We start from the raw sequence: 18,641 nt of genomic DNA, 5'->3' as shown, positions 1-18,641 counted from the left end.
TAAAAAGGGTAATCATAATATATGGGGGATCTCATCATCTAGTTCAAATTTTCCATCTTCTCTCAAACACATATCTCATATTCATCTGTACTTTTCTTCATTCAACATGTACAAGCGCACACTTTGGGTAGCCCTGTGCTGGATGCTGGAGATACCCCGAAAAAAAGGCCCAGTTCTCCCTTCAAGGAAAACTGGACACACAGGGTTAGTCAGATCATTAGAATAATGCGATCAGTGTTTTCACTGTAGAATTTTCATAGCTGAGTTGAAAGACAAGAGAAGACATTAGGAAGGGAAGCATCCTCAGGTGAGAAGACAGAAGAAGGCAAGGGCCCGAGGCTTGGCGAGTGGGGTAGGTTTTAACTGATTCCACTTCCTAGACTCTAAAGACAGGCTACAAGAAAGACCCGGGGTGTGGAAGGCTATGCCCTCTTCCCACGCGGTGCCCGAGAGTTTGGGTATTTTACGGATTTTGAAAGTGAGAATGTCCAAGCATGACTAGATCAATAGGTTAGAACTTTTCCTGGAAGGAGTGTGGAAGCTGAACTGGATTTAGGAAATTTGTGGGCAAAGTAATTCAGGATGTTAATTCAATTGCTATCCCAGGAGAAAGTTAAGGGTCTGAACAAAGATGGTGACAATGGAAGCTGAGAGGAAAGGGATTAAAAGGTACTAACTGCCCTAGATCCCAGTTCTTCCTATGTACTATAAATACATAAATAAATAAATAACCAAACAAACAAAAAACTGTTTCTCACTTTTTCTTTTCTAGCTCACATGTATTATTTATGGATAATCCAGAAGTAATTAGTTAGAACAGATATTTATTGCATGACTTTGTGCCAGACATTGAAAGAGTGCTTTATATGTATTACATAATTTAATTTTCACCAAATTCTTATAGGAATTGCTACTCTACTAAGTAGAAGTCTGAGGCACAGAGAGTTGAAGAAACTTGCCCAAGGTCAGACTGCTGGTCAGGTGAGATCCAAACTCATTTTGTGTCAGTCTGAAGCCAATGCTCTTCTGCACCCACAGACTGCTTCCGGTTCCTCTCACTCTCACAGACTCCTGGCCTTTTAAGCTGAATCAGTCCTCCTGTCCTTCCTTGGAGGAAAAACTGGTTTTTCCTCTGATCTTCCTGACTACTATCTGATCTATTTCTTTCCATGTAATATCTTGAACTCCTACGGTACCCATCTTCTCCCCAGCCATTTTCTCCTTAAATTTCAGCCATTTGGTTTCTGTGCCTTGTAAATTTATTCACACTAATTCTTTTCTTGAAAAATCCGAAGCATTCCTCCATCTGTCTTTTCCTTGTGCTGCTTAGAGTGTCTGTATAATTAACCACTCCTCTCTTCTTGAATCTATTTTCCCCCATATGTGCTGCAACACTTAGCTCTCCCAACATGGTCCAATGTTCCTCTAGTGGTTCCTTCTCTGTTAGTAGTTCCTTCCCGCTGAAGAGCTCATTCCTTTTCTTCTCTGTTCTGTGCATGCCACTAGAGGTATTGGGTTTTTGTTTATTTCCTTTTTTTTTTTTTTTTTTGTCCTCTGCTGTTCTCTTTCAATATGATCCCTCAACGCACTCTTCATATTATGACTTTTAATGATCATGATAGAATGTAAATCTCTTTTCCTGTCTTAATTTCTCAACATTTTTTGAAGACCCAATTTCAAATCAACTTGGAAGTCTTTCTTCCGGCTTACTGACAACATGTATTTCACACAGCCCGCCCAAACACCTTCAGTGCTGACCCAGTCACCTTCGCCCATATCTCCAATAAGCAGCAAGGAAGTACACAAAGGCTTCATTCTGCTGTTAGTCAAGCCTTTTTGCCTGACTTTCATCTCCCCAAATGCTTAGGTTTCATAATACATGCCAACCAGGTATTAAGCTTACAGAATTAAAATTGAAGCCTGCAGGTGATAACAGGAAAAAAAAAAGTGATTAGGTCAGAAAAACAGCCCTGGCTGAATGCATCTTGGGTAGACAGCTTATACTCAAGTTCCTGGAGGACTGAGAACCTCTTTCCCATACTGGCAACTCAGAGCCTCCAAAGCTAGTCTGATTCAATGAGTAAGCATTCCATTGAACCAACAGTTCACCAGGCTAACAGCGACTCTGGAAGTCCTGTGCAAGTAAAGGTGACACACAATTGACACTCGGATCGCCAAGACATGGGAATTCAGACGTAAACTTAGATGGAGACAAAGAGCAACACCCCTAAGATTTTGCTCTATTTGCTTGTTTTTGTTTCTTATTGGGGGGGGCGGCGAAAGAGGGGAGGATGTTCGGGTAGGAGGAGGAAACCAAGCTCCTGAGCCCCTCCTCTGCCCTCCTCTTATCCCGGTGGTCTTTAGCGCACTGAAGGTAATCTGTTTTGTTTTGTTTTGTTTTGTTTTGTTTTTCCTGTCAGAGCCCGGCCAGCCGCTCAGTCAGAGGCCAAGGGGAGGCTCTGACCCGGGCTGAGAGTCAGGAAGGCAAAGATCGCGAAGCTTGGCCTCTCCGAGCGCTCAGGGCCAGGTGACACAGCCGTGGGTTCCCCGGCGCGGGCTTGACAGTTTCATCCCCGCCCACTCGCAGGAGAGCGCCCGGCAGGGCTGGCTGCACGCGCGCGCGCAGGGGGCCATAAAAGCTGCAGCGGCGCCGAGACGCCGAGCTCGCCCACCGCCCCGAGCAGCGGCCGCACCATGCACGTGAATGGCAAAGTGGCGCTGGTGACCGGCGCGGCGCAGGGCATCGGCAGAGCCTTTGCGGAGGCGCTCCTGCACAAGGGCGCCAAGGTAAGTGTGGCGCCCGGCCGCGGAAACTTGTCTTCCCACCCCGACCCTCGTCCCCCCCAGCCACATGACTCCCCGGGTAGCCAGGGCGCCGCGTCCCGGGCTGCCCACCTTGCCGCTTTCAAAAGCTGCTGAGGCTGACCGTCTCGAGCAGACCTCCGAAGCGGCTGGGGAGAGACCCCCAACTTTAACTGCAGAATCTGAGGTCCAAGAGGGGAGCGTCCTGGTGTTTATTTACTGTTCGTCTGTTTCACAAGCTGCGCAGGACCTTGATGCCTCTCCTCTTGTCTATAGGTAGCGCTGGTCGATTGGAATCTTGAAGCAGGTGTAAAGTGTAAAGCTGCCTTGGATGAGCAGTTTGAACCTCAGAAGACTCTCTTCATCCAGTGCGATGTGGCAGACCAGGAACAACTGAGAGGTAAGAGAGGGGGAATCGATCCATCAAATCCGATCCATCCATCGGAACATGCCTTGAACAAGCAACGACCTGAAGGCAGCCCGGGCCAGAGAGCCAGCCTGGGTGCAGGCAGATCGGCTGCCTCCTGGAGAGCAGCCACTTAGACGCTCTAGTAGATAGCTTAGACTGTTAGGTTCCCTACCCACATCCTGATAGCTATAAAGACCAAGGGGGGAAAACCGAGACTGCTTGAGAAATCTTTTATTTTAGTCATTTGGCAGCACATAATGTAATCAAAATTCCTTTGTGTATTCAAAGACCGTGCTGCAGCAGTAATTATTAAATGATTGAAATTGCAGATGGAACTTGGAAAGTGGGAAGTAGGCTAAGGGACTGTGGCAAACAACTTCTCCCAGAACGCTGGAAGACGCAGAGTCCAATGACAACCAAATGTGGCAATGTTTCCTTTTAAACATACTAGAATGCAAGATCAAGGATCATCATCAGAGACGTGCTAGATGCTTTCAACCAAGTGTTCTCTCTGGTTTTTCCCCTCTGAAATGGTACTTTAAAAATAATAATAGCTGTACTGCAGTGTTAGAATTGCAGAAGAAAAATTTCTATCAGACTTTCCTCAACACTTTCCTGTTTCCGGTCTACTCCCTTAAAATAGAACAATCTACTTGTGAGATATCAAGGACAATATTGGTGTGTACAATAAACAGATTTGGTCATATGGAGGCCTGATAGACTCGCATAAAAAAAACAAACAAACACCTTTTTCTGGAAAAAAAGTAGAAAAATAAAATACATGTATTTCACAAAGTTTTGTTGGAAAACTAAATTGTTAGGCACATCTTTAACGAAGGGGCCAAAAATCTTCCATAAAAGTCATTCTAGTACTCCTGTTCTTAAACGAACACTGAACGTGAGAATTGCTTTGAAATGTTGGGATATTCTATAAAAGGGTGAAGATGGAGTGGTACCTTAGAAGGGAGTGTTCCCCCACAGCTAAAGGAAATTGTTTTAAAGGAAATTACGTAATTAAATCTGAAAATGCTAATAAAGACCTATAACATGAATTACAAGCACAACTAGAAGAGATCTGTGAACCACAGTGCTAGTGGAACATATTTTGCCAGAGGACAAAGTTCTGTTGATTGTGCATGATATTTTGGATCAAGGATAAAGTCATGCCAAATCCCAACATCCATGCTGATGAAATAGGAAACAGTATAGATCATCTGAAAGCTATTTCTGCCTGAATTTATGTAGTTTCACATGTGACATTTAACCTTAATTGTTTTGCTTCCCAGTATTTAAAATTAGTATCTTGGCTGTAAACACATTCCTTAAGGATAAGTGATTGTGGAGGAGGAAACTCAGACACATAATGAGTGACCAGAAGAAGGCATGTTGGTCATGAGAAATCCACATGTTGTCTGAACATCAGCATTTATTTGCATTTAAGGAAGACATGGCCTTGACTCTAACAATTTCAGGATTTAATGCCATCTACAGCTTTTGAAACTGTTTAGGCTGTGGCCAAGAGAGACTTCTTTGAAATCACATAAATACGGAAGTGAAAAGTTTCTTAGAGATGATCTAGACAGAATTCATATTACAAATGAAAAAAATACAACATGGAGAGTTTGGGTAAATTATAGAGTTCCCCAAGCTTCTAAATGTCAGCAAGAGCTTAATTGTAAGCCATTTGAGCCCAAAATTCAGTGTAGGCCAGAAAGAAGATGATGTATTAGATATTGATAAGGGCAGAGTATAAGGAATACAGTAGAGACCAGAATGAGGAAAGAAAAAAGCAATTAGACTTATGTACTTAACAACCTAATTTCCTATAAGATGGATGTGAGTTTTGAAAAGTAGAACATGTTTCAGGTGGAATGCAAAAAAAAAATAATATTCCTTAGATGTTTTCTGCTAGAGGACCTTTCTGGAATCAATTTGAGATTTTAAGCAGTTTAAAAATTCCATGAAAAAGTAAACAGTTTTTATTTTCTTGTTTTCTATTCCAGTATGGTAAAGTACTGTAAATAATGGCTTTTGCAATATTTTTGGCAATTACCTTGCATAGTAATTTATCCATTTGGGAACTGATGAATCCATGCCCTCTTCAATATGCCTGGTGGTTGTTAATAATTCTAGATTTTATTCAATCAGAATAAAGTTTGTGTGGATTTACTGTTTTCAAGGAACTCATATATTGGCCCTAAGACCAGAGAATACGTTTCTGTCATTTGGAAGAACAGCCATGAATATTATCTATAGTCTCAAGTAATAGAGCTAGAACCAATGGTAAAGGGCCCAAGGAAACAGTTTAAATCTATAGAACTCTTGTCAAAGGCTGCTTTGAGAAATAATGTGTTACCTGATACAAAAGTGGTAAAACCAAGTATGAACTGGCTAAGGAGGGTTTGCAAGGCCTGGACGGGGTATGTGGTTGGGCAATATAATGAATGAACTTCAGGCCTCAGGATCTATGCAGACTTTACCCTGGTTGAACATAGTTTTTACACAAACTAGTAATACAAAGTAACAATAATAGTGACAAAGAGAAAAGAATGAATAGTAAATATTGAAGTTACAGTATCCAAATCAACTGAATGAAAAGTACACTTTTACTTGCTGGAGTATCAGACCCCCTGAAATGATCATAATGGATCTGAATACACAAGACGACTTGTGTTTAATATAACACTTTATAAAGATAATATGGCTTATTAAAAAAGGGTGTTTGTCATAGTCTAAGCCACAGAACTTCAGTAATTTCTTAAGGACAGAATTTTAGAGTGTGCGAGCGCACACGAGTTGGGGGTGCAGCGGAGGGAGAGAATCTTCCATTATACTCCCCACTGAGTGCAGAGCCCCCAGTGAGGCTCAATCTCACATGACCTGAACCCAAACCAAGAGTCAGATGTTCAACCGGCTGAGCCACCCAGGTGCCCCAGATTATGTATTTCTAACAAGTTTTGAGGAATGCTCTTGTTGCTGTTGGCTCACAAACCACGCTTTGAGAAGCAAGGCATTAAGTCACAATCTAAGAGTATAATTTTCATTATAAAAGTAGATAAATGAAAATTAATTTCAGGGCACAGGGTAGGATTGAAATGTACCTATGGAATCTGTATCTGTATGTCTGTATCTATGTCTTCTTTTTTTTTACTTAGATACCTTTAGAAAAGTTGTAGACCACTTTGGAAGATTGGACATTTTGGTCAATAATGCTGGTGTGAATAATGAGAAAAACTGGGAAAAAACTGTGCAGATTAATTTGGTAAGCTGTCTTCGCCATGTTTATTGTCTAAACTTATTTAATAAACTGATGCTTTTAAAGAAGAAAAGGTTCTTACATTCATGGGATCAATACAATGACCCCTAACCTAGAAAAAGCAAAGTTGCAGAAAGCTAGAACAAAGCATTTCCTTTTACAAATGGGAAGACTTTTGAGGCTTCTAATGATGCAAATAATTCTGTCTTAAAAATCTTAAAAGGAAATATGAAAAAAACTCATAGTTTATTGCATAACTTAGGAGTTAGCAAACTATGGTCCATAGGTGAAACTAGCCTGCCACCTGTCTTGTGTGACTTACAAGCGAAAAATGGGTCTTACATTTTTTAATGGTTGAAAAAATGTAAAAAGAATATGAAATATATGAATATATGAAATTCAAATTTCAGTGTCTAGGGTTTTACTGGAGCAGAGCTCCAGTCATCCATCTGCTTATTACCTGTGGCTGCTTTTTGCTGTAGCCGCAGCGTTGAATCATGACAACGACCCTACAATGTGCACTGACTGAGCTATTTACCATCTGGCCCTTTACAGAAAAATATTTGTCAATCCTGGCTTAACTTGTGTATTTAAAAACTAAGTCTTAATTTAATTCCAGAAATGTAACAGAAAGCAAGGCTAAAGTGACTGTTGGACTTTGTAATTATTAGGATTTTTATCCTGCGAGTCGGGGTGTGGGTGTGTGTGTGTGTGTGTGTGTGTACGTGTTTATGTATAATTTCTACCATGTTTGATGATCATTTAGCTCTTAAATTACAAAACTGCAGAATTAGGAAATAAAATTTGTTTTAGTCTCTGTATCACAAGTTTGTTGGTTATCCCATTTTATAAATACACTTCACATAAGATCTTGGGGTTTAGTAAAACTTAAACCTTAGCCAAAGGAAATTGTAAGAGCTAGGCTCTGCATGGGGTCACCCTGCCCTTGGTAAGGTCATTCTACTAGTCTTGCAAAACAGGTATGTGTCAAGTACAGAAGGACCACTTGTGTGTATAAACATACAGGGAGTGGCCCCCTACTTCATGATATCCTCCCGGGGGAAGATGATAAACTCCTTAAAAACAGGATGTGTTATGTTTTTTCTTTCTTTCTTTCTCAGTAATCAACACAATATCTTGAAGATAGTGCTTAGTCAATAAATGTTTGACTTGAATCTACATTCCCATGAATAATTTCTTAACTGTAATAACTTGATGGGAGTAATGAGAGTTACACTACCTCACAAAAGAGTTGAATAACTTTGATAAGGGTACAGAGTTTCTCCCCAAACTTGACAGATGCCTGACATCCTTTAATCGAGAATGAAAGGTACTCCTTCCGGTTCTTTTTTTAAAGTTTGTCTCAGGGCACCTGGGTGGCTCAGTCGGTTAAACATTTGCCTTTGGCTCAGGTCCTGATTCCAGTGTCCTAGGAATCAAGCCCCACGTTGGGCTCCCTGCCCAGTGGAGAGTCTGCTTCTCCCTCTCCCCCTGCTTGTGCTCTCTCTCTCTCTCTCTCTCACGCACTCACTCTGTCAAAAAAATAAAAATCTTAAAAAAATAATAATAAAATTTGTCTCAAGTGTTCCTAGATAGCATCAGATTTCAAATAACTTTAAAATTTATTTGTCAAGTTTCCCCAAAAGTCTTTCTGGGATATGTGTGTGTGTTTAGAGACCTGACCTGTCAACATTTATGTTAAATTTGTCTCTTGTTGACAGTGTAGCATGAGCTTTTTAAGTCACATCTGAGCATATCTGCATTTTATATTTGTGAATTTAAGCCACTTATATTTATCATTACCCTTTATTGGGATTTATGTCTTATATTTTTGTTCATATTTTATTTTTTAATTACTTTTTTAAAGATTTCTTTTAGAAAGAGAGTGAGTGGGGGGAGGGGCAGCGGGAGAGGGAGAGAGAAAGAGAAGCAAACTCCCTGCTGAGTGTGGAGCCCGATGTAGAGCTTTATCTCACGACCCGTGAGATCATGACCTGAGCTGAAATCATGAGTTGAATGCTTAACTACTGAGCCACACAGGCTTTAGTTCATATTTTGAATTTACTAAGTTTTCTTTTTTTGCTTTTGACCTTTTTCCATTACGTTCTTAAATTCCACTGGATACCTTTAATTCTTTTCTGCTGGTAAGAAAATTGTACATTTTATTTATTTTTTTAAGATTTTATTTATTTAAGAGAGAGAGAGATCATGCACAGGAGTTGGTGGGGGCAGAGGGAGAGGAAGAAGCAGACTCCCCACTGAGCAGGGAACGTGACTCAGGGCTGGATCCCAGGACCCTGGGATCATGACCTGAGTCAAAGGCAGACTCTTAACCAACTGAGCCACCCAAGCACCCTGAAAATTATACATTTTATTAATCTTTGGTGGTTGTCCCTGACTTATTATGAACGATGTATTTCATTGTATCTTTTGGTTGCCAGATGGGGAAAAAAATGAATGTATAACCAATTGAGAACTTCAGGAATATTTAAGAATATATTTTTATAAACTTAATGGCACTTTCCACAACCACATAAAGTGACGAGAATTTCTTTGCATCAAGTTCTGCTAGTGAAAAAGCACAAATCACACAGCAATTTTCTCACTACTGGTATTTTTAATAGTTTCCTCAGTAATATCTACAGATATTTTATAGACAAAGATCACTAGGTTATAAAGTTCCTATATTTGTTGCATTCATAATGGACACCTACTGTGTCTTTTCTCTAAGAAATCAGCTGTCAGGACGCCTGTGTGGCTCAGTCGGTTAAGCGGTTAAACATCTGCCTTAGGCTTAGGTCATGATCCCAGGGTCCTGGGATCCAGCCCCACATTGGGCTCCCTGCTCAGCAGGGAGTCTGCTTCTCCCTCTCCCACTGCCCCTCTCTGCGCTCATGCTCTCTCTCCCTCTCTCTGAAATAAATAAATAAAATCTTTAAAAAAGAAAAAGACAAATCAGCTCTCAGAAAACTGTGCAATGATTAGAGTTAATATAAAGAACATAAAAATAATGACGCGATTATCACAAAGGTAATAGGATTAGAATTATCAATCTTCACCGGGCTGGCTGGGAGGGCATGTTTGCTTTCACATGGTCTGGGTGAATAAACACTTGCTGCAGGCTAGAAATTCTTACATTATCTGCAAATAGAAAATTCTAGAAGACCAGGAGAATTTTATTTGACTCCTTTGGTTACAACTCACTCTCTTAGATCCTTCCTCATTGAAATTATCTGGCCTTTATTTTTCTTTGGACTCTGCTGAGATAGGCCACTCCTTAGCTTAACTCCAGGAACTAATGACATTTATTTCATTTTACATCTAGAGAGCAAGCTATAACCTTTGTTACCTCTATATAAGTTGAAAACATGTTACTTCCCTTCCTACCTGCAACACCCAGTTCAGTTCAAGAGTAGATTAGAGTCTGACCTATCACTATCCTTCCAACTTGATTATCTCTGTTAGTATAATGCAAATATTTGTGTTTGGTTTATATATTTTTTATACTCTGGATGTAATTTGCCTCCTTTTATGATACCATGCATGTTCTTTTGCATGTTCTTCTATGTTCCTGTCCCTATCAGAGTAACCACCTAGTTAAAGGACCTCACCACATATTTCTTCCTCTTCTGGAATCTTGTATACCATAATGATACCATTCTTATAGGGCTTACACATTTTAAAATTATATTCGAATTATTTTTATACCTGTGCAATTTATGCCAGTATGCTATAAGCTCTTTCAAGGCATGAAATTTTTGTTTTGTGTACAGAGTAGATGTTCAATTTACATTTATTGGATACATAAACTGCCCTTCTATGATATTTTACATACAGGAATATTCATTTTTGTATTTTAATACAATGTTTGGATTATTTCCAAATACATCAGTGTTGCCAAACTGTATCATCTGTCCTACTTTTACTCCTTACCAAACTTACCATTTCCTTATCCTTAACTCAGCCGATCTCACCATTTTTCCCACACAAGAGATACATTAAACCTCTTCCCATTCTTTTGTTTCCATTAGGCTATTCTGTGCTTCCTCCTTAGTCTGAAGCCAACTGCAGTTGCTCTATTTATAGCTACCCAGGGCTCATTAGGAATGTTCAGGAAAGACTGAATCTTTGAATAACTATCAAAGGTTTCTCTGGCAACTGCGCGGGTGGAGGTAGACTTAACTTTGAATATTGATAAGGCCATTCTGTAATATACTTCTTTTACTTTCTGATCTTTAATAAGCCTAAATAATTCATTCCCATTCAGGTGGGATTTATAATCTAATTTGGACATGTAAATAACATATTGAATCCTTTAGTGTACTCGAAATAAAAACTAAAAAAATAGATGGCTTATTGCGGTTGATTATTTTTTTCAGAAATACAAGGGTTCACTAAAGATTTGCACTGGTAAGGATATACATTTAGATTCCGTCAAAACGAGATGACAGTCCTGAATTTAGAATTCATGAACTTTTATTTCATTTCTCTGGTCTTGAATTTCCCAGTTGTAAAAGGTGAAGATAATTTCCTCACCTGGAAGAATGGTTAAGCTTAAATAAACCCTAATTTACATGAAGTATCCAGCATAGTGCTACTACATAGTATCACTCAATAAATTACATTTCTCATCCAGAATGTCAAAACTTACATTTTCTTCATTCTCACAATCTCATTTCTATATGAAGTGGATTCTTCTGCCCTACTCTGCCTCTAAGGAAGAGTTGAGAAGATGGGTAGAAATGTTGTCAAATGTACGCCCTTTTCTTGGCTCCCAAAAATGTTGATTACATATTAAATTAGTAACTTCTCTCTGTTTTGTTACTCCTACTCCATAATATTTAAAGATCTAGTTGAACTATTATGGTTAGGCAGAACTTGCTAAATTTTAAGTAGCTCCGCAGGAGGGAATAAAATAGTATTTATCACATAAATAAGCAAAAATGGAAAAAGACTGAACACAGAGAAACAAAAGATAGAAAAGAATTTCAGGAAAAAAAAAAGTGGTCCTCTATATTAGTACTCCTCGAGACTTGGGCTGGACAAAAAACAAGAAACCTGAAAGGCAACGTTTCATGATTTAGATGACAGGATTTTTAAAATTAGAGCTAGAGTGTAGCACAAGAACCAGAAATAAACTAAAAGGAACCTCAGAGGGGAAGAAGATAAGATAAGGAAAATGATAGATTAGGAAATTTCAGTAGTGAATACATGCATGTGTGCTTTTTGTATATAGGTTATGGAAATATGTATGTTATATAACATACTATATATTATATATAATAATATATATTATATTACATATATATAGTAAGAAGACATGATGCCTGATAAGAAGAGTTAAACAAATATGCTATTACCATTTATCCGTTTATCTTTGCTACTTAAGAATTATTCCCAGTACAGGGGAATTTATGAGTGGTTTTAACTTATAAGGTACTTTAATCCGTGGAAAAAATGAATTTAAGATTTGGAATACAGCACAGTTATAATTTTGGTATTACATATAAAAATTATTCATAACCAAAACTATTGAGTAAGCATGTGTTAATTAGACCATTTTGTCAGTAAGTGGATTTTTATTTGCACTATGTGAAATTAGCCATGGGATTTTCTTTTTCTTTTTTTTTTTTAAGATTCTATTTATTTATTTGACAGAGAGAGAGAGAGAGATAGTGAGAGCAGGAACACAAGCAGGGGGAGTGGGAGAGGGAGAAACAGGCTTCCCGCCGAGCAGGGAGCCCGCTGCGGGGCTCCATCCCAGGACCCCGGGACCATGACCTGAGCTGAAGGCAGAGGCCCAACGACTGAGCCACTCAGGCGCCCCATGGGATTTTCTTTTTCTTTTTTTGAGAGTCGAGTACACCGTCTTTTGAAGGTCAAGTACAAAATTGAGAGTACCTTTGTGATAGACTAAAATAATACAGATCCCTGGTATTCTGTTTGTAGCTAGAATACGTCTATAATTTTCATTTTCTTTTTTTCCCCTAGATGCTTGGTATTTTAGTGACCCACTCTATGTGCTATATAAATATTGCCAAGAGACAAGAAATAGAATATTAACAAAAACATTTTATTCTCTGGTTTCTTAACATTTCCTTGAATCTATTACCTGGGATAAGGAAGAGATTGTTGCAGGAGAGGACGACATATGCCCCAGCCAAAGCATTAAACCCTGTTTTGTAGATTTATTCCGAGAACACTTTCATTTGAAAAGTTCCTCAGTTCTTAACTTGGTAATAGATGGGAAAATAATCCTTTGTCCTCTTCCACCAAAGACCTGGAAATAAATCTTCCTTTTTTTTAAAAATTAAAGCTTAAATATTCCCAAACTTTCTATCTGGCTGCATCTAGTAGATGTTGAAAACACAAAAGCAGGGTGTCAGCAAAGCTATAAATACCTGAGAATAAAAGCATAGCGCCAATATGCGTAAACAGAAATTCTGTTCAGACTTGCTAGAGACTTAGGCAGAAACTACCAGAATCTAACTCACTTCAGTTATTTCAGCCATGTACATTTTTTCCTTCTTATATAAACCATTTAATGTTTTGTATTTTTTCTTGTGAAGGGAATCATGTGGAGATTTTCCTCATTCTCCCTAAGCTTACTTAATATCAAACTGACACATGGCTTAAGTGAGTAGAATCTTCAATTTACTTTTTTGTTCTAGAACTACTATTAGGTAGAGTGGCAACGTTGAATGTGTGACAAGAAAACTCCAAATGGACTTTTTAAAATAAAAAGAAGGTAACCACCACTATATGCTCTCAGTTTCAGACTCATTACTGTTGTGTCATTTTCTTTGCCGTATTGTGAAGAATGCAAAAAGTAGGAATTAAGATATCAAAAGAAAATGTTCACCTTCTCAAAGTCTGAGTTGGAAGGGAGAGGAGTTCTTAAATCTAAAAGGGAAAATAAGGCTTCAAGTAGAAGTTTTGTACTACAGGTTGTTTTTGGTAGTGGCAAATCCTCCAATGTTAGAATACAACAGGGATGCCGGGGTGGCTCAGTCGGTTGAGCGACTGCCTTCGGCTCGGGTCATGGTCCTGGGGTTCTGGGCTCGAGCCTCGCGTCGGGCTCCTTGCTCAGCTTCTCGCTCTGCCTGCCGCTGCCCCTGCTTGTGCTCTCTCTCTCTCTCTCTCTCTCTCTGACAAATAAATAAAATCTTAAAAAAAAAAAGAATACAACATAAAATTTGCCTACGCAGGAAGGTGAGTAACCAATCAGAGTAAAGTTTCAAAAAGACAGTACGAGAGTGATGAACAAGATTAAGTGACAGATATTACAGAAGACCCTGTGTCCACCTGACCGAAAAGTCAGGGTCCTGAAACTGAGTAAGAGAATGATGTGATCTCACACAACACAGACATCACGAGAGCTTGATACTGCCACACAGTGATCCCAGAACCCAGTTTCTTTTCATCTCCCCAGTCTGCCTTCCTTCATGGAGCTTTCAGCTTAAGGATACTAGCAGTGTAACTGTGTATTCCAGCCCCACGCCCATACAGAGGGATGGAAAAGGACTAATGTAATCATTTCTTTCTGGTTTTCTTTTTATTTTTTTAAAGATTTTATTTATTTATTTGAGAGACAGAGAATGAGAGAGAGAGAAAGCACATGAGACAGGGGAGGGTCAGAGGGAGAAGCAGACTCCCCGCTGAGCAGGGAGCCTGATGCGGGACTCGATCCCAGGACCCCAGGATCATGACCTGAGCCGAAGGCAGTCGCTCAACCAACTGAGCCACCCAGGCGCCCTCTTTCTGGTTTTCTTAAAAGCAACAGTATTTTCAGCCACATCCTCTTCTACTGCCCTGCCCTGACCCGGACCCCCTCTAGCTGACTGCTCCTCAGGTCTCACTGGCTGGAAATGGGTCCCATGTGGGCTCCTAAACCAGTCACTAGCACAGAGAATGGGATTTCTGTGACTGAACAAAATTAATCAGTGTCCACACTAAACCTGGGGAGATCACCTTCCTCGTGAGTTACTTGGGGAAGAAGTAGATACAAATGCCAAATAGACTTTTTATTAGAAATTAAAAAAAAAAGGACATGAAAACCATGTAGGAAATCAAGGGTTTCCACTATTATATATTCCAAGATCCAAGAGAATTAAAATGTGAAAGACCAGGATCTGAGAACCATATGCTAAGAAGGGTAAATAATTTTTTACCCAATATTTAGAGAAGAAAAAGAATACTGCATGTACAATTCTTGAAGATGCCAAGATTTGAGGTCAAGTGACAAAGCACTATAGGAATACAACTTTTTTCATAAAGTCTCAGATTGGGCAACCAAATCAAGTTTTGCAGAGATGTGAGAAGCTCTACAACTGTAGGCAAACAAAAGAGAAGCTAGTCAATGACTGGCTTTAAAAAAAGGCAAGCAGCCGCTTCAAAGTCTTTCGGTGATAGTATTTGCAGAAATCTCCCTGGGTGTCTGCAATCGCCATAAAAGCTTCACTCTGGGATATATTATAAAGTATAACGGCTATGTTGTTTTTCCTGTTTATGCCTCTGGCTTAGGTTTCTGTTATCAGTGGAACCTACCTTGGCTTGGATTACATGAGTAAGCAAAACGGAGGTGAAGGCGGTATCATTATCAATATGTCCTCTTTAGCAGGTAAGGACAAGTATGACATTCGTAACAATTACCTATTGGTAATTTGGACCACAAAAGTAAATCTTCCGAGTATATTTGTTATCAACTCAGGTTGGGAATTGAAATTTCATTTAATTGCTTTGTTTTGTTTTGTTTTTACTGGCTCTATGGAATTTTCAATTGCATAATATCAGAAGTTTGAAGTATATGTTTACTTCTATTACTTTAAATTGTGACTTTTTAAGCTCCCTTACTGTGGCACTGAGCAGTAATGCATATGAAAGCATCTCTGACAAAGTAAAAAAAGTGCTAAAACACAGTACGGTATCTCTACTCCCATGTGATTTTAGAAAGAGTATATAATTTAAAAATATGGCATATATAGTAGTTGGGATCTGTTGTAGGGGAGGCCAGACTTTACCTGTAGTTTCTGAGGATCTCTGGCTGGGCCTGAGAATTAAATCGACATAAGACAGATGAACAGGAAAAAAGGATATAGATTTTTACGTGTACATCAGAGTCCGCATAGGAAAACCAAGCCCCAAGAATGGCTAGGCCTAAGCATTTATAAACAAGGTTGAACAAAGAGAGGTAATTGTGGGAAAGCCACTAAGATATTTAGGGGGCCTAAAGGAAGATGAGAGTTATTTTAACAAGGTCTGTACAGATTTCCGTTGGCCTCAACTCCCCATCTCTGGTGATAAGAATGTTTCTTTCCTACTGCTATAGGAAGGACATATTTTACATGGGAGTTTTATCACCTGCTTTCAGGAGGAAAAGGAGAGGTCGGAGTGCCCTTCTTATACCTGCTGTTTTTGAAGTGCCTTTAGCTCCAAATAATTCTTATGCCAAAATGACACATTTTGGGGTGACCTATTCTGCCACCCTTCAATGCTAAACTGCTGTAATAAATACACCCAAATATGTAATGGCTTAAATATAGTATAAGGTTATTTCTCACTCATATATCAGTCCTGGGCAAGATCCTTGTTGCCAGGAGCCTCTTCCATATGCAGTCATTGGGAAAACTAGCTGGCTGAGCTCTTTGACATGGAGCTTCCATAGTTATGCTGGTGGGGGTGGGGTACGGTGGGGTGGGGACTCCTTTCTCTGCAACAGAAATAGAGAGCATGGGGTGGGGGGGCAAAGCTACCTTTCTAAACCCCTCTACCCCCAGCCTCACTTGTATTCAGGTTCCAGAACAGAATTTGATCTCATGGCTCACCTAACTTTAAGAGGGTCTGAGAATGTCACCTAGCTCTGTGCCTAAGGGAAGAATGGATTCCAGTAGATGGCTAACAGTCTTTGCCACAACGTGTAATCCAAACTCTGTTTTATTCAGGGCAGTAGGATTTAATACCACCCGGTACCATATTACTCAATAGTGGCTATAAATCTTTGGCAGAACTGTTGGAGCAACTTAACCAGATGACTTGACTTCTAAAAATTCTAGGGGAAAAAAAAAATCACCAATGCTTCTTCAGTAGTTCAAATGAAATTATGAAGTTTAGAAGTCTGACCAGTATTGACAGTGAGTCGTCTAAACTCTGCGTGTCCCAAAGCAGGGAGACTTCCTTACATTATCTGGTTTCAGTCACGTGGTAATTTCAGAACAGGTGTTCCCCGCCCCTCCCCCGGGCCCCACCTCCCAGTTGCAGTTGTATTTCAGGGGTCAGGTGTGGAAGCACCTGCGACCACATCAGAGATCTGATTCTCAGCTTTGTTCTTTCTCCTTCCTCTGGGCTTCATTGTCAGATGATCGTCTTTAAACTCTTCAAACCAAGGGAGGCTTAGAAATCTCCTTCTTGAGAGGTTCTCAAAAAACAGACTAGCATTTTGGTTTCTGGGTTGCTTAAAGACAAAATGACATCCCTAAAGTTATTATAGAACCAATTCTACAAGTTTTTTAGGGTAACTTGGTTATTTTTCCTAATGTTACGTATACTTATAAATGATAACATTTCAATTCTGAGGATGTGGTAAAAGGAGAGAGCATGGGCAAGACTTAGATATTTGGCCCAAGAGAGAGCCACATTTTAGATTCTGGGAGTCTGAAACCCTAGAGGCAAATTGCCAAGGCTATATCTGCACCATTTTGAAATGAAATTATAAGGGAAAAAATACATAAATGATTGGAGAATTAACAAGAAATATTTGATATCTTAATAAAAGTAGAAATGTAGAAAAACATGAGGTGGTGATCAAGAGATAATCGCATGGGTTGTGTCTTGAAGCTAAAGGGCTAACAAGGATTGAAGAAGCATGAACCCTGTCCAGGGAACCCCTTGCCCTTCTGTCACTGGAGGCATTTCTTTCATTCCCAGAAGTCTGGAAGTCTTAGGGCTAGATCAATTTTGGACTGTTTGAGACAGTCTGTACCGTAAGAGGAGGCTTAAAAAAAGGGGGGGGGGGGCTTACTTGCCTCAGAGCATAATTAAGAAATGCAAGGTACTACTGCCTTTTGGCCAATAAAAATATTTAAAGGTGTCATCACACAAACACTCATTGAGCCCTTACTGTTTACACAATACTATTTTAAGCACCGTGTGTATATTACCTCATTTAATACAACCACCCCATGAAGTAGATTCTGTAATCTCCATTTCATAGAGAAGGAAATCAAGGCAGGAGAATTTGAGTATCTTGCACAAGCTTACACGGCAAGGCAGCAGTAAAGCTGAAATTCCCATGCAAGCAACCTGATACAGGACCTCTTCTGTCTTAATCACCAGGTGATCTAACTCTTCTGTCCGTGAGATTGTTAATTTGGCTCTCCATCCGTGACTAGGTTAGCCCAACTGTGAGGTGAAAGAAACTGACTTCCTATAACTCCATGAAACCAGTGAAATGTGCTAGTTATCTTCAGGCCTTCTGGACACTGCTTTAATCTCAAGACCACATAACTAAACCTCAGTGATATCTTAAGCTTTTGCCCCACTTGACACACAGAGTAAAGCCCTGAAAACATCTGAGGAGGTTACCAAAGTCACAAGTCAAAACACGTCATTGAGAAGCGCAATTTAAGGATTACAATTAGACGTCCACTTTGCTTTCTTGGCTAAGAGCTTGCTTTATCACACTACCCACCCCTGGATATTCATTCTCTTCTTACCTGTTTCAGAGTCAACATTTGGAACTGTGTGTGAATCTTTCTCTAATCATGCAGATGAAACAGTGAATAAATATAAATTCAGTGATAAGATCGTTTTGGTTTCAAATTACCTTTCTGGCACTCTTACAGTTTAATGAATATCATAGCATTCCAGACTGCTTCTCCACCTAACATTCCTCCCAACCAGCAGGGTAACTCTACTTATAATGGTTACGTAGCTCATCTTTGTCCATTCTGTTTAATGTGGTGCCTTCATCCTTATGTAGAGACGTACCTTCCCTCCATAATGCCTGACCTCTATACCTGATGCCTTTATACTGTCTCTTTGTTGTCACTGGCCAAACTAGGCAGGCCCTGCCACCTCTCTTCCCGCCTTGGGTTTTGGCACTAAGGTCCTTTCATCTCACAAAGAGGATGAAGATGCATTGCCTTGTATTCTATCCAATCCCCAAGAGCATCTCTT

The 18,641-nt window shown here is 39.7% G+C and overlaps 1 protein-coding gene across 1 annotated transcript in view; it reads left to right on the top strand.

Annotated features, from left to right (window-relative positions):
- Positions 1–2,477: 2,477 nt before the first annotated feature.
- Positions 2,478–18,641, top strand: part of HPGD (15-hydroxyprostaglandin dehydrogenase) — a 31,782-nt gene continuing 15,618 nt past the window's right edge. The window contains exons 1-4 of the mRNA XM_027600656.2: positions 2,478–2,787; positions 3,079–3,202; positions 6,367–6,473; positions 14,991–15,087. Coding sequence (XP_027456457.1) covers positions 2,695–2,787; positions 3,079–3,202; positions 6,367–6,473; positions 14,991–15,087 — 421 coding nt within the window. The 5' untranslated portion in view covers positions 2,478–2,694. The remainder of the gene's footprint in view (positions 2,788–3,078; positions 3,203–6,366; positions 6,474–14,990; positions 15,088–18,641) is intronic.

The sequence above is a fragment of the Zalophus californianus genome, chromosome 2, assembly GCF_009762305.2.
Source record: "Zalophus californianus isolate mZalCal1 chromosome 2, mZalCal1.pri.v2, whole genome shotgun sequence".
NCBI classification, from domain to species: domain Eukaryota; kingdom Metazoa; phylum Chordata; class Mammalia; order Carnivora; family Otariidae; genus Zalophus; species Zalophus californianus.
This window is presented reverse-complemented; position numbering and strand designations above follow the sequence as displayed.